This window comes from Pelobates fuscus, chromosome 6 (assembly GCF_036172605.1).
Source record: "Pelobates fuscus isolate aPelFus1 chromosome 6, aPelFus1.pri, whole genome shotgun sequence".
NCBI lineage: Eukaryota > Metazoa > Chordata > Amphibia > Anura > Pelobatidae > Pelobates > Pelobates fuscus.
The window spans coordinates 86,277,214-86,294,808 of NC_086322.1; the positions used below are offsets into that span (position 1 = coordinate 86,277,214).

General features: G+C 37.9%; 1 protein-coding gene across 3 annotated transcripts in view; it reads left to right on the forward strand.

The window, feature by feature from the left end:
• GABRB1 (gamma-aminobutyric acid type A receptor subunit beta1) overlaps positions 1-17,595 on the forward strand; it is a 449,690-nt gene that overhangs the window by 208,058 nt on the left and 224,037 nt on the right. For all 3 annotated transcript variants that reach the window (XM_063457923.1, XM_063457922.1, XM_063457924.1), the window contains exon 4: positions 315-535. In XM_063457923.1, the coding sequence (XP_063313993.1) occupies positions 315-535 (221 nt within the window). The remainder of the gene's footprint in view (positions 1-314; positions 536-17,595) is intronic.

Below are 17,595 nucleotides of genomic sequence, written 5' to 3' on the forward strand. Positions count from 1 at the left end.
CATGTTAAAATTTATTTGGCGTACTTACCAGTCCTAATAACACTTTATCAAAATGCATATTAAAGAAATATACCAGTGCAGCAAACTTGGGACAAGAAAATCCAAAACAACGTTCTAACAAAATTTATTGAAGAAAATATGTAGATAGATAAATAGATAAATCCCCCTTCTAGATATTTTTTTTTTTTTTTTTTTTTAAAAAGGATGCAGACTGTTTAATGCTGTTCAATAATTAATTAATGAATTAAGGAATATATTTTATATTTCAATGAGTGCTAAAACTAGACTATTTTCTTTTGTTTCTGTTTTTTCAGGACTATACTCTTACAATGTACTTCCAGCAATCATGGAGAGACAAAAGACTTTCGTATTCAGGAATTCCTCTGAATCTTACTTTGGACAACAGAGTAGCTGATCAGCTCTGGGTGCCAGATACATATTTTCTGAATGATAAGAGGTCATTTGTTCATGGAGTTACTGTGAAGAACCGGATGATTCGACTGCACCCTGATGGAACTGTTCTTTATGGACTAAGGTAGGGTATATTGGTTTCGTACATGAACAGCCCGAGCTATAATAATAGCAAGCCACTTATAGTTCCTATAATGCTCAGTAATTAAGAATGTTTATACAATAAACCATGTGTTTTGGCAAAAATGACTTGTACTTTATAACTTTGAGCATGTTTTAGAAGCAATCTCAGAATGCACATATCTCCCTAAAGTTTGGCCCGAATGTTGTTAATGCACCATAAAACTTTGCAAAACTGACCCCTTAATATACATTCATGTGCTTAGTAACTAAGCATTATAGGCATGTTAGTTATTAGCAGACTGAGTTTTTTTTTAAAGCTACCCATTCCTATTAATCAATGGTCAACATCGAGCAATAATCACTGAATGTCAACTCTCATAAATTACTTTTCATTATTCTCTAGTCTACGTTTCGTAATTTTACTTGTATATCATCAAAATATTTCACAACACAGTACTGTGAACGTAGAATTGTATTATTCGCCAGTATCCCATATACTTATCGTCAGCTGCTTACATTAGTGATGCAAAAAAAATAAAAAATGTTGCAGACTAAGATACAGTGAATAAGAGAAGCACCATGTTATTGACAATTAGTCATGTGACACGTCTTTTCAAGTTGGAAATGATAATTTGAGTTGTGTACTAGATAAAGTTGCAGAAGATAAATGCAATCAAATTCATTATCATTTGCATAAGGAAGCAAAGACGGAAATCAGATGTAACAAGCTTTAAGCATAATTTTCTCCAGCAATTTCAAGAGGTGCTTCAGCTAAAAAAAGACAATATTTCTGTGTGCTGGGAGGCCCATGAAATTGTCCTCTTAATCACTCAAATTCGGAATGTTTAAATGTTCCACACAGTACACCATGTAAGTGATTTGACGTTATTTTTTTTATAACATTTTAAGATGGATGTGCTGAGCTTGAGTGGGGATAAGTGTCTGATTTTAATTAGCACAATGCTGAGCACTTGATATTTACCAAAATAATGAAAATTGGCAGAAAAAGAGAGGAAAGAGGTATGATTTAGAGACGATAACTCCACTTGATTATTGAAGTTATAAATAACTATTCTGTAATATTATGGTGTTACTTTCTGTAAGTTTTATTTACTAAACAGTGAGTTTCTCTCATGTCCTTCAGGAAAGATTAACTGGGTACTATTTTACCAGATAATCTATGCAGGACTTTTTTGTTTTTTAAATTACATTTGTTATTGTACCGGGTAGCCAGTAAGAATGTAATTATATTTTTCTCATTTGCAAATTTGTAAAAGGATGCTCAAGCAATCCAATTTTGTTACAAGTTTACACATTTAACATATATAGAACCATTAGTCGCGATTGCAGGTTTGGTCTGATTGGACAGAGAGAGGGAGTGTTTTAGGAGATTCCAGGCTTTTATGAGATTTAATATTTTCTGAAAGGGCATTCCACTTTTGCAGAGCTCTGTGAAGTCTGTATGTCATGTTGACTGATTTTAACTTATGTGACTAACAGGAAATGGAGAGAAAACTGTGACGATCAGATCGAAGGGAAGTTAGGGAATTAGCACTTAGCAATAGAATCAGTTGTACTGCATTTCCTTATCATGGGATTTAAACAGTATTTAAACATTCAATCTTGGGTAGAGTTTATAGGATATTATTTTAATAAGAAGGCCAAAGCGAGGTCCGGATCAAGACACATACCAAAATGAAAATAAATTGGGGAGAATTTATTCCATACACTATTGTAATGGTGTTTCTAAAATCTCTTGCTTAAAGTCCGAGAGCCTGGGCTGTAATAAATCCCCTAGTTGTTATGGATGTTATGTTTGGTTTACATGCAACGTTATAGTTTATTTTTCTGTTTGTTTTAGGGTTACTTCCTGTTCTTATCTTATCATGGCTTCTATTCACTAATAGCTTTCCTGACATTGTTTTATTACTGTAGAATAGGTTGTAATATGCATAACTGCACACAGGTAAGCGGTTGCACATCTTTGGAAAATGATTTATCAATCAGGAAAACAGAAGGGGCCAGGAATGGAACATTGGAGATCGACATATGTAACTTTTGATAGATTTGAAGCATTGTTAGCGGTACATACTACGTTTGTCTGAACAGAAGCAGTTTAACCCCTTAAGGACACATGACATGTGTGACATGTCATGATTCCCTTTTATTCCAGAAGTTTGGTCCTTAAGGGGTTAAAGAGTATTATGCATGTGGTTTTTAACTTAGTTAAATAAGATATTACAGTCCACATTATAGAATACCACTGCAAAGTCAAGGTGGTTTGAAAAAAAAAAAGTACATATTAAAGTCAGGTCTGAAAGTTTGTAAAGAGATGAGGTGACAAGTAAAATCAAGTTATTCCTGTAATTGTAATATATGAACAAATATATGTTTGGACATTTTTATAAATTCAGGAATATACTAGTGACTTCAAGATCAGTAAATTATAAAAAGGTGGTAGTCACGGGACATAGGGATTTGTGCAGTGTGCACAGTGCACACAATAAAAATATTGGGACAGGTAGAGTAGCATGAACAGTTTCCTTATATCACATGTGTGGGGGACGGAGCATTACAGTTCGCAAAAAGTTAAAAATATATTTCTGAGCGGGGCATGGCCGACCAAGCAGCAGCACGGAAGTGTTCTGGTGGACCACGATCAGATTATGGGTTATCAACCTTATAACAGACTCAAACACTCCACAGAACCCTCAAATTCACTTACGCCCACCAGAGGGGCGTGCGAGCACAAGATGTTTCACTACACTGATATCAGGCTGTCTTTCGAGAGGCTCACTCAGTTGAACTCTGCAAAGATGGTATCTGATGCGCAGACTGAGGAGAAGGGATCGTGTAGGGATAGCGAGGAGCTTACCTCTCCCCAAGCGGCAGATGTCTATCAGTCCGACTCTGATGAAGACACTTCACCAGCCACCAAAGCCGATCTAAAAAGTCTCTTAAAGGATGTGAGGAAAGTCTGGAAGGTCTACCTCCTAGAGGCCCAAACTGAGATGGGAGTACTCAGATAGAAGATCAATACAGCGGAGGCTAAGGAGAGTGACTGGGAGAGCAAGCTGCAGAAAACCCAGAACCAAGTGGACAGCCTGACCCAGCAGGTTCAAACACTTACCAGTTCTGTTACATCACTGGAAACCATGCACAGAAGATGCAATATATTCCTGAGAGGTATGCCAGAGAAAGTTGGAGGGGATACCTTGCTGCCCTTCACTCAGAGGTTACTTGCTTTCATGGGCCTCAAGGGGACACAGACCAAACACTGCTGATATCCACTTTAATAGTATGCAAAGCTGCCGCTGCTCCACCAGGAGCACTCAAAGACACTATAGTGGTAAAAAGATGTTGCAGTTCGAGCCGCCATCGCGAACCGTTCCAGAGCACTTGGACAGTGGTGATTTATGGAGATCTCCCATTTACCGTACTAATGTAAAGAAGACAACCAGCTCCAATAGCTAAGGAATTGTGGAACGCCGCAATCAAATGCCACTGGGGAGTGGGCGGTTTCCTCATAGGGACACAGGGTGATGCAACACTCACCTTATCCTTTCTTGCAGAGACTGCACATGTCCGCTGTACAACCAGACAAGGCCCAAACATCAGGCACTCTGACTTGATACAACTGTGCTAACTACAGGGATGCAGTCCCAATTTATAGATGGGACTTACTACATCGATTGTCTGTGAGCAGTTTAACACATACAACGCAAGATAACACATACACTATATTTAAAAGAAGAAAAACTACCACAACAAGAGGACAGTCTTAAATTAGAGGGGTAAAGGTTTAAAAATAATAACAGGAAGTATTACTTTACTGAGAGGGTAGTGGATGCATGGAATAGCCTTCCAGCTGAAGTGGTAGAGGTTAACACAGTAAAGGAGTTTAAGCATGCGTGGGATAGGCATAAGGCTATCCTAACTATAAGATAAGGCCAGGGACTAATGAAAGTATTTAGAAAATTGGGCAGACTAGATGGGCCGAATGGTTCTTCTCTGCCGTCACATTCTATGTTTCTATGTTTACACTGCATAAGTATAACTTATTCTCTGGACGAAGTGAAAGAATGTGATCCATGTCACAATGTGGCAATTTTCAGTTAGAATCTCTGTTTAATTATTTTTTTTTTCTTACAGAGTCTTTCTTTATGTTTATTCTACTACCTGCAATACCAAAAGAATACTTAGAGGCTCATATGTATAACCTGATCTATGCTTGTTGCTACCTACCTATACCTTGCTGTATGACTGTCAATACATGTTACTGTACCTTTATAAAATGACACAGTTGCTTTTGAAAATGGAAAATCCAAAACACACACACAAAAAAAGATGTGTATGTGTGTGTATATATATATATATATATATATATATATATATATATATATATATGCAGTGATACAGGGGTAAGGGACCTCCTAGTACCATTATCTAGACGCAGAGTATACGTTGTTATGGTGCTTAGAGTGTCCTATGAAATATTGCTGTTCTAAGGAATTTTTTTTCTCAAACACTTTCCACACACAGACACACAGTCAAGTGTATGTGTTTAAAACACATTAACCTTCCATCATATATTTCTTGCTAAATGCGTCATTAGATGCTCAGTGTGACTAGTGATATTTCCAGCTTGAAGTAACAGCTTAAGTGTTAAGTCCACATGACAGATGTGTGGCTACTTTATTGAACCATGTCAGAATACATTTTTTTTGGACCAGGGTAACAATCTAGGTACAAAGGTCACACATATTATCAGCGAAGCACATCATGTTGGGCATATTTTGGAAATATCACATTATGAAGGTGATAATTTGGATGTCATATTTGCGAATATTAACACCTACTTTGGGTGACTTTCTGCTACCTTTATATATTGCTTCATGGATTCATTTTATCTATATATATATATATATGTCAAGGTTGTTTGAAAAGAAATACTCATTAAACGTATATATATATATATATATATATATATATTACATATCTTCACATATTGAAGTAAAGTCTTGTGTGTATTTTATTTGCTGTAAACAGCATGCCAGGGAACTGCAAGTTAAAAAAATAAATATTTTCTTAGTAGTCTTGTAACACTTGAAATATATACCCTTAATTTGCAGCAACAGCATCAGCAGGGAATAAAATGAATGCTGCATCTCAGAAAATGTTCTTGATTAACTAAGATAATCCCAACAGACCCTAAAAATAAGTAAAATGATTAAAATGAACCTGTCGTGACAGGTTCACTTTAACTGCTAAAGATGTCTTAAACAATGAATATATAATTATATAATTTATCAGAGAAACAAATTATATATTTGTTTTATTAGGTGTTTGTTAAAGGAAAACTATAGGGTCAGGAACACAAACATGTATTCCTCACCCTATAGTGTTAAAACCACCATCTAGCCCCCTCTTGCCTCCATGAATATAGTAAAATCGTACTTGTATTCAAGTCTGCAGCTGCTGGCTCTGCCCCTATCTGACTGTAACCTGCTTCCACCATCAGAAGTGGTGGTCTGAGCCAATCACAATGCTTCCCTATAGAATTGGCTGAGACTGTCAAGGAGGCAGATCAGGGGCAGAGCCAGCGCAAGTCAAACACAGCCCTGGCCAATCGGTATCTCCTCATAAAGATGAATTGGATTAATGCATCACTATGAGGAATGTTCAGTGTCTGCATGCAGATGGTGGAGACACTGAATGGCAGTACTGCACACTAGGCAGCACTGCCCCAGGAAGCACCTGTATCAGCCATCTGAGGAGTGGCCAGTGGAGTTATTACTAGGCTGTAATGTAAACACTGCATTTTCTCTGTGTTTACAGCAAAAAGCCTGAAGGGAATGATTATACTCACCAATACAAATACAATAAGCTGTAGTTGTTCTGGTGACTATAGTGTCCCTATAAATACTTACCTTCTACACGACTCTGTCAGTGCAATAAAGCAACACCCACCACTTTTGTCTAGTCCACCTTGTGGCCATAGTTATCTAGTCAAGTCTGGGACTTTTCCGCTGCAAAGTGCTAATGTTTTACTAATTTTTAATGATTTCCATGTTGTGTTTTTTTTTTTGTGTTTTTTTTGTTTTTTTTTTACTTTGCCCAAAATAACACCAGCTTGTTCCATGATAAATATGGCTCATAGAGCAGATTCCTTTACACTTCTTACTACATAAAAATATATATATATTTTGGCATGTATCTTGTTTTAAAAATAAAAAAAGAAGAAAAAATACATTTAGTGCTTGTACATCGATGTATTTATAATAAACAGAAATAGAACAGCGATTCCTCTCCCTAGTGTTTCCTGTTAGAGAGATCACCATATACTGGTATAAGGGTTTAATCTTGCATCTTCCAAAATAATGATCTGGTGTCCAAGAAATTGAAACTGTTATTTGGCAGGAACAGATAGCAACATGATGTCAGTTCAGTGTTGCTTGGCAGAAACATATAGCAATGTTGCTTGGCAAGGGAATCTATCAAAATGGTGTCACACACTTCCTGATGCTGTGTTCCTTCAGCAATTCATGAATTCACAGTGTGGATTTGTATTCACTTTGATAAGTCATTTACTAGCACGATTGTTCTCATGTATTATGAAATGCTTTTATCGCATGTGGTGAAAGGTACATGCAAGGTAAGTAACACGTAAAAGGGTAAAAAGCAAAAGCATAAATTAAATGAATACTGATCATGCCCTCGATTTGTTTTTCCACAGAATGTATAGATACGTTTACAGATAGAGAGAGAGATGGATAGATACATTATTTATTCTGTACTTACCTAAGCACAAGCTGGTATTGATACATTATCACAATGAGCCGTTCATGATTTCAAACTCCATAGTGATTGGGTTAATGCCCTCTTTGCAATTATTCCTTGAAATAAACATGGGGCTCTATAGTTTGCCACTGTGCACTACACAGGCCAGTATATTAGAATAAAGTGTAATTCACATCATTATTAGTCAGGCATGAGATATAGATGGGAGATCCACTCCAGAATCCAATACTCTCTCAGCAATTCAAAATCTGCTGAGCCCATAACCGCCCATAGTACCCTTTTCTTAATCTATCTTATAAAAAAAACTATCTCTGGCTTCAGGTTGCAGGTAGAGGATAAAAAAAGTTACCAGAGCTGTTTCACTCTGCCTTCTCTAACATTACTTCGAACCGAGATATGGAGAGAAGCACCCAGTTGATTGCCATAGCAACTATGGGGCTTAACACATTTTCCAGCAAAGAAAAAACTCAGATACAGTATGACAGAGTTTCTGCATTAAATGGACACTACAGTGTTAAAAATCCAAACTTGTATTCCCAATACTATAGTGTTAAATACCTAACTTAATAACACACACACCCACAAATGACCGTTTTAACCTCCCTAGCGGTCTGATTATGTCAGTATTTTTTAATGTTAAATCGGTACATTGTTTTTACAATGTATTGTGTGTATTTTTTTAGACCAGGGGCCTCGTAGGGACAAGGTAAGTGATACTACAGTGTAATCCTAAGCATGGCTCGGGGTTGCCGCTTTTGGTACTGAAAATTAACCCCAGAGCCACGCTCGGGATTACCGTCAGGGAGGTTAAACACCAGTAAGGTGATAAAATAAAAGGAATTACCCTTATATAGACAACACTGTAGTATATCCTCAATGTTCTTACAAAAACTTCATAAACAGACAAAATATCTACCAGTGGATGGAGAAAAAAAATATACATAGGGTAGCACAGTTTGAATTTCAAGTGCAACAAATGGTTAATGGTTTCACTAACTAGATAGTGAGTAATATCAGGCACTTTGCAGGTACTTGAGCTTCGTGCTGATTTTCTCAATGTAGCGTAAAATATGTATGTGGAGAAAGGACACAAAATACGTGGCAATATATCAAAAGTAAATGTACAATTTATTAGTAAAAACTTACAATTAGGACTAAACATGCAAGCCCATCAGTGGGAACCGAAACACCCTTTCGTTGGATGCAGAGTGCTGATGTGCAGAAGGTTATATTACTGAAAAGTGCTTGTGCAGGCAGTCCTTATGAAAGTACATTAAAAGACCGCAAATGGAGATAAAATAAATAAACTTTGCAATTGAGCAGCCCAACGCGTTTCGTCTGGGTCACCAGACTTCCTCAGGGGCACAATATCGCAATTAATTCTAGCAGCTATCCATTGAGATATTGTTTAGTCCTGATTGATATGTTTAGTCCTAATAATAAGTTTTTACTAATAAATTGTACATTTACTTTTAATATATTGACACCTATTTTGTGTCCTTTCTCCACGTATAAATAGTTTACGCTACATTGAGGAAATCCGCAAGAAGCTCAAGTACCTGCGAAGTGCCTGATATTATTCACAATCTAGTGAGTGCAACCATTAACCATTTGTTGCACTTAAAATTCAAACTGTGCTACCCTATGTTTGTTTGTTTTTCTCCATCCACTTGTAGATATTTTGTCTGCTTATGAAGTGTTAAATACCTGTTTAGATCCCCAGCCCCCTCTATGTGGAATTAAAAAGCTGTTTTACTTATCTTTTCAACCTCGTTGTGATGGTCTTTCCGTAGCTGGCCCCACTGCCATGACTGAGATCATCAATCAAAATGCCACTCAGCGCCACCAATCATCATCTCCTCATAGAGATGCATTGAATCAGTGCATCTTTATGAGGAGTGTTCATGTAGTGCGAGGAGATGCTGAATGCCAGTGCTACACACATTGCAGCACTAAACTAGGAAGCACCTGTAGTGGCCGCCTTAATTTGCACCAAACAAATTCTGTCTGCAATGTTAAAAATTGTGTATACATGATTCCAAGGTATGAGTCCCAACGTGAAGGGGTTAATATGCTTATTCGCTAAACACCAAGTAAACGCAAATTGAAAACCAAATTGTAAAATGTAATCTGAAATAAGCTGTGATTATGTTTAGTTGGAGAATTTTTCCAATCAGCAAAAGGTGCCTAAATTTAGCAATTTGGTACAGTTCGGTGTTTAATGTATAAACAAACTGTCTCTTTTGTGATCCCTTTTATAAAACATGTTACAAGTTCATTATAGGGTCAGGAACACAAACATGTATTCCTGACCCTTTAGTCTTAACACCACCATCTAGCCCCCCTGGGTCCCTCATGCCTCCATAAATATAGTAAAAATCGTAGTGTATTCAAGCCAGAAGCTGTAACTCTGCATGCTGCGGGACTCAGAAAAACAAGCAGTCTGCTGATCCAATCACAGTGCTTCCCCATAGGATTGGCTGAGACTGACAAAGAGGCAGATCAGGGGCAGAGCCAGCATATTCAAACACAGCCCTGGCCAATCAGCATCTCCTCATAGAGATGAATTGAATCAATGAATCTCTATGAGGAAAGTTCAATGTCTGCATGCAGAGGGAGGAGATACTGAATCACAGGATGCTGTGCACAGTGCTGCCCTGTGCTCTGCTGACAGCAGATCTGAGTGGATGGAGGCATATTATTCCTCCATCAACTCCGAAGTGCCTCTGGTTCACTCTGAGTGATTGCAACTGGAGGTGTTCCTAGCTTTCAATGTAAACACTGTATTTTCTCAGAATATTCTTTATTGTAATCCACTTATGCAGATGGTAAAAGTGGGAGATAGTAATTCAAGTCTAAAATATGTTTTTAAACTGCTAGTATAGGGAGTACCTGAGCATTTGCATTTTGGATTGCCATTATTGTTTTTTTATTGTATTAGTCAGGAGGATCTAAAGCTGTGTGATTATTAACCCATTTTTACTTATTGTTACCCCAAACATACATGTTTATTTTGCCCAGGCTTGTTTTTTTGCTTCATCTATGATATCTCATATCCTTAAAAGCATTATTTTACTTTAAAATATCAAAAAAAGGCAACTGGGGATCAGGTCGGTCGCATAACCCTGAGCTCCGTGTCTCAACCTGAAAAACTGACGCTTAAAAGGCAGATAAGAACCCCAAAACGAACGACCCACTCACCAGAGGCTTACTGGTACACCATGGGCAAAAAAACTAAGAAAACAAGGGCAGATAAAGCCCCCACGAGCCGAGACATCAGAGACTTCCTCCGCGGCACAACTACTCATACTCCTCGGATGACTTTACTGCTGACCTGGATATGGGAACAACTGCCACTACAGCACCAGCTCCCACCAAAGCCACATCCAAACCGGGGGGCCCTGTGACAGCGGACTTGCTTCAACAAATGCTGAGCGAGCTACGCAAAAATATTGTGGCAGACATGGCATATTATAAAACTGCTATAGACACAGCAACTGCCAAAATCAACAGGCTAGAGGATATCTCCGGCACCCAAAACACACGGCTAACGGCTGTAGCACAACAAGTGGCCGATCTCCAGCACCACCAAAAAGCCTTCACAGACAGAATGGACTCTATGGAAGACCAATGCAGGAGATACAACCTAAAGGTCAGGGGCATACCCGACTCAGTGGGGGCAATGGAGGCGCCACACTATATCAGACGTCTCTTGAACACTGTCCTGCCGCCTAAGCAAGCGAAGGCAGTACAGCTAGACGGAATGTTTAGGCTGCCAAAACCTACCAGAGCTCCTGCGACCGCATCCATGGATCTCATAATCCGATTCCAATCACTCCAACACAAGGCTCTGACCATGGCGGGGATCCGGGGAAAAAAAACCTTACACTTTGAAGGATCAACTTTATCCATCTTCTCGGACCTGACCAGGGCTACCATGGCATGGAGAAAGGAGTTGCAACCAAGCCTACAGCTCCTGAGAAATAGAGATATCCCCTTCAAGTGGGGAACCCCAAGAGCAGTCATCGTATCCCACGGAGGGACCACACAGAGCACACAGCGTCCAGGAGCTCGGATCATTGCTCACTACCCTGGGTATCCAGACGCCACCGAACCAGAGGGGTCTGAAACTATCACAACTAAATCCAGCCGATATACCGGAGTTCACGCCAGGCCCAACTCAGGAAACGCTGGGACACGCCGTACCACCGTGAGAGACTTACCCAGAGGGTGAATCCCATCTCCGCCCACCCTGCCAGGGGACTGACTTTACATGGATGCACCCTACTATCTTTACTATATTTACACACTACGAAACCGACCTAACCCTACACCCTAGCCACACGAATTGCTCCTTAGCAGATACGACTCATGCACCCATTCTCAATAGGCACCACACATAGCCCGAACATATATGGCCAACCTAGAGAGAGCGGGCTAATTTAGGAGCATATAGCTCAATCGTGAAATCCCCCCCCCCCAATCCCCACAACCAAACCGAGACACACCACTACCCGCTGGCAGTAAAGGGGATGCCTCTCTCAGTGGAGCCCACTTTCACATACCGTCACTAGACAGCCGATCATTACAGCACCACTGAGGCAAATCGTGTCATGTTTATGTTTGTAATTAATTATACAAACTCAAAACAACTGTTCACACTGCATAATACTGCTTCATGATGACCTCTCATACCTGCAAAGTTAATGTTGTTGTACACCTTGTGTCTAAATGCTATATATGTCCTATGTGCAGTGTGACACAAAAATAAAGAATTAAAAATATATATATATATCAAAAAAGGAGTAAGATCACATTCTACATTCTTAATAGCTTTAGATCATCTTGGAATGCAATCATACAGGTCCTGCACTTTATGTAGAGGTGTATTACACAATTTGTCAAAAAGTAGAGACCTCTGGTTCTTTGAAGGATTAAAGAGGTAGAAATCTACTTTTGTAATCTGCCCTGCAGAAATTCTTATACATATTGATTTTGATTAAGATACATGATTGGGAAGCCATGACATTTTACACTATCCTGGAGTTCATAAACTATTCTTGAATGTGTTTAGTAATGTGTATGAGGTACTGTCATCTCGGAATAAGGGAACCTCATAAGATATCAGTGTTGGTACCATAGGGATGCCATACGATGTAAAATGGACTTATATTTCCCGACTGTTATCTTAGCACGAGAAAGCAGTGGACCGACCTAATGACTTGTACGATATGTTCCTGTTGCATTATGAATTCCCATTAAAAAAAAAAAAAATGTCAACCCCTGAGAAATGGAAAGGTTTCCTTTGACTTTCTCATATGTAAACTCATCTAGATTTAAAAAAAATAGGATTAAGCATAACTCATCAGTCTATCTCATTTTTTCCTTTGCTCATGAGACTAAGTGCTGTGCTCATTACACCAGGTTCTATGTATTTGTGTGTTGGCCCTGGATCTAATTAATTTATGAATAACATGCCATAAAATCCTGCTTTATGAAACTCACAACATTTAGTTTTCTGTAGAGACTAGGTCTGAAAGGTGCTGAATTAATTATGTGTTAATGTTTGATGATGTACTTTGGAATAATTTTCTATTATTTGGTAAAGTTTTCATCTATCCCCGTTAGTTTTGTTACATCTGAAATTTGTGCATTTATTTGAACAGATTTGATATGAAAACTCATACATTGAAGTATTAATTGTCAAACCTGTTTTATAGCAGACACATATGCTTACATGGCATTGAACTTTTCTAAAAAGACAGTGTTTACTGCAAAAAGCCTGCAGGGACTGACTATACTCACCAGAACAAATGCATTAAGCTCTAGTTGTTCTGGTTACTATTGTGTCCCTTTAATGTGACTCGCCTTGCATATGCTATGTTTTCTTTATTACTTACTAACTTTATCATTAAATTCCTTTTTCATGTTTAGTTTTCACCATGTTTCCTCCACTAGTAGCCCTCTATTATTTTTGTCTACTCATGAACTTGTGTCTCACATTGCTATACAAGCACATAAAACATCGATATTAGGATTGACCAATATTCATTTTTTTTTTTTTTAGAGCCGATACCGATAATCTGGGAGCTTTCAGGCCGACAGCCCATTGCTTACCAATATTCTGTTCATTTACCGTTTTGAAAAAAAGAAAATTTCTACACAAATCTACTGTTAACTAAACATGATTATTATTTACATTTTTTTATTGAAAATCCTTTTTTTAAGTGGTAAATGCACAAAATACACATGCCAGTCAGATTTGCTTACACTGTTTGTGTGTAGTGTAAGCAGTGAGTATTTGATTAGTAAATGCAGTGTTTGTGTAGTGGATGCAATGTGTTTGTGTAGTGGGTGCAATGAGTTGGTAGTGGATGCAGTGTGTGTGTGTTTGTTTAGTGGATGCAGTATGTGTGTGTGTAAATATGTGCAGTAGGAACCCCCCCTTACCTGTCTCTTAGTGCCCCCCCATTCACCTTAATGTTCCTCTCCCTTTTCTATCCCAGTGTTCCATTTCCTTTCCCTCCCCTGTACCTTAGTGCCCTCCCTTAATGTCCCTCTCTCTCCCTCAATTGTTTTTTCCCCACTCCCATGTCCCATAGTGTTCTTCCCCCCTCCCTGTCCGATAGTGTTCTTTCACTCCCCAACTCCCCCATAGTGTTTCCCCCCCCCACCCAATGTTCTTTCCTTCCACTCCCTCCCCTTTCTCATAGTGTTTTTTCCTTCTCCTCCCCCCCCCCCCCCTTTCCAAAAGTGTTCCTCACCCTGTCGTGTCTCCCGCGGTGCAGGTGACTTAGTCTCCTGTACCCGGACAGACTGACAGGAAGTGCTCTCTAAGTGAGCACTTGCTTTCAGTCCGGCCAGGTACAGGAAACATAAGTGCCTGGCTGGGCTGGTGCGGCCACTAGTGCCGCCTTATGGACGCGCTGGCCCACCATCTTATCGTATTACCGGTGATTATCGGCCGATACCGATATTTACAAAAAATCTGAATAACGGCCGATAACATAGGCAAAACCAATAATCGGTCAATCCCTAATCGATATATCATCTATCATAATGAGTCTGCTAAAATAACAGTCATGTAATGATTCTACTTTTAATTCCTGCATTCGAGATGCCTGAAACTCTTTACTTGACTTGATACTTTAATTTATGCAACCAACTACATTTTCCAACTTATTTTATCTGTCGTATGAATTATTTGGCATTTTTCCACCATATTTTATTAATGCCACAGTGCACTCCAGTTCAGTTGGTCAGTTTTCATTAATTCCAAAGACCAATTGAATACATCTGCTCATTTCATTAAGTGATGCAATGAGTGAATGTTTCCTTAATACATAATAAGACAACACAAAACATACAGCAGTAACAAATTTAACAAACCTAACACATTTTTGTTTCTAACTTTTTTTTTTAAATTAATTTAACAAAATTCTAGAAGGTGCTACAAACAATTTACTGTTAAAACAAACATGTGCACTGATTAAACCATATGTTTTATTTGCGTATATCTTGAGGTCTTGTGAGATCTCACTTCTTGGGATGCAGTACCTGGACTTTCAGCTCCAGAAAGGAATTGCTCAGCAATTAGATGGTCCCAGCTGGTTAATTAGACCTCAGATGATTGCATATGTGGAACATATCAAGGAGATATTATTGCATAATTATTGCAACATTTCAGGTGTAAAAATTAAAGGTATTGGTATTCTCATATTTGACAGAGTCACTCGGGGTTCTGCAACAGGGTATAATCACAACCTAAGAAATGTTTCATAGGCATTTGTAACACTTTAATTATAGATGTATTCATACATCTATTAACACATGCTTCCTTACATTTATGTAAAGTTGTAAATGAATTACATAAAGAAAAGACCATAGAATAATATGTTAATATTTGGGTATTATGAAATGCTTATATAGATGGTAGTTGCTCATGAACCTTAGGTAGGTAGCCTGCCCAACAGTAGTGACGGGCACTTTATTATTATTATTATTATTATTATTGCCATTTATATAGCGCCCACAGATTCTGTTGCTCTTTACAATATTATAAGAGGGGGGAATGTAACTACAAATAAGACAATTACAAGAAAACTTACAGGAACAATAGGTTGAAGAGGGCCCTGCTCAAACAAGCTTACAGTCTATAGGAGGTGGGGTAAAAAACACAATAGGACAGGAAATAGCAATCAAATAAGGTGGGAGTGAAGCAGAGGTGGAGGAGAGAGTAGAGTGCTGCCTTTTAGGAGAAAGAAAGAGACAGGTATGTGAGGTAGAGGTTACTCTGGGAGGCCATAAGCTTTCCTAAAGAGATGGGTTTTAAGGCCCTTTTTAAACGATTGAAGACTAGAGGAGAGTATGATGGCGGTAGGCAGGCTATTCCATAGGAAGGGATCCTTCCGCCAGAAGTCCTGCAAGCGTGAGTTGGCCTTACAGGTGCGAGTAGCGGACAGGAGAAGGTCACGGGCAGAGCGGAGAGACTGAGAAGGGGCATACCTATGGATCTGTGAGGAGATATAAGAGGGGCTCGAATTGTTCTGAGCTTTATAAGTATGGGTTAGCACTTTGAAGTGACTCTTATAGGATACAGGAAGCCAATGTAAGAACTTTACAAAGTAATGGCTGACCAGTAAAAGTAGAGACTACAATCGGAAACATGTCCTATGTGTTTATGTAGTGCTTTCAAATAAACTCCCTGCTTGAAATTCCTTTTCCTTTTTCTGAATTAGTTTTGTATCTAATAAATGAGGGCTTTGTACCAAGGTCATTTTAGATAGAGTAATAATTTTTTTTTTTTTTTATCTATTTAATGCGCCAATCTCTTGAGTATCAATAGATGTATTGAAAAAAATGTATTTATGATTTTTTGTCATAAATGTCTAAGTTTACAAGCATTTGTATTGAAGCATTTTTTATGCGGTTATTGGTGACATATCCTGAAATGCTCAGGAACCAAATAGCAAACACAAGATGAAGGGACAGACATTGTAACAGTAGTGAATCTGAACTTTTACAAAAATTATCCAGTGATCATTAATCAAACATGAATGCATAAATTAATTACCAGTTTATAAATAAATTAGATAATTACAGAAGGCAAAGGGATTGTTTTTTTGGCTGCATGTTGAGAACACAAACATTTGCCAATAGGGCAAAAATAATAATTCGATTCTACCCATACTCAGAATCAGTTAACTGCTGAAATAAGATGTTTTCTGGGAATAAGAAATAATCAAATAAAAATGAAAAATGTAGTAAATCCTACAGAATTCACATAAGTGTGCCTTGGATTTGCAAGTAGATTTATCACAAATTAATGTTTAGTGATTGGATTCCTACTTATAAAAACTGTCCTGAAGCATTCAAATTGTTACATAATCTTTACATTTCAGTCTGACGTCTTAACGTTTATTCAGAAAAGTATAAGACATTTGTTTTGTCTTTTATTAGCTAGAATAAATAAGCAATAACCAAAGACAATGTACTAAAACAATATTACAGACACGCCATATGGAATATACAACTTGTAGATCTAGAACATCAAGCAGTGGTGTGCAGACCTATTGGCAACAATTTGTTTAAAAGAAAAAAAAATTGACAGAATTATTTCAAATGGGCATATGTTATTCTCAGTATGAAAATCCAAAAAATAAAGGACAATGGCGCTAATTATAGTATATAATCTGGTGCAGCTAAAATTACTTAAGTGTAATGTCACCGTTTACACTTAACAATTGTGATAAAGTTAAAGAAAGAAAGGTGATTTGCGCACACAGAAACAAATATTTTGTTTACCTTACACTTATTAATTTTCTGATAATCAAACCATAGGTCTTTCTTTAAAACCTATATTTAAATGAATTAGAAAACACACATAGTGTAAACTGTATATGTGAGGTAGTATGAAAGTTACATTATTTCTTTAAACTCACAATTTTCAGAGCCCATTAAAAGTTGGCTTGGTACTTATGGTGCTTTTCATCTCATCGGTGAGATTTACATTGAAAATGCAGATCGAACGCCCTCAGGAACTCGGTGCTGTTGAATTTGCAGGAAACTCCAAAGTCCAGGGTAGATATTTAGTAAAGGTTTATTTAACAAATTATTAAAAACAAAAGTTTGTTTTAAAAAAACAGAAAAAAAAATAGTATAAAGTAGCACAACACGTTTCAACCTTTCAAACAGGTATTTCTCAAGTGCAAATATTTGTTTCTGTGTGCAAAAATCACCTTTCTTTCTTTTACTATATGT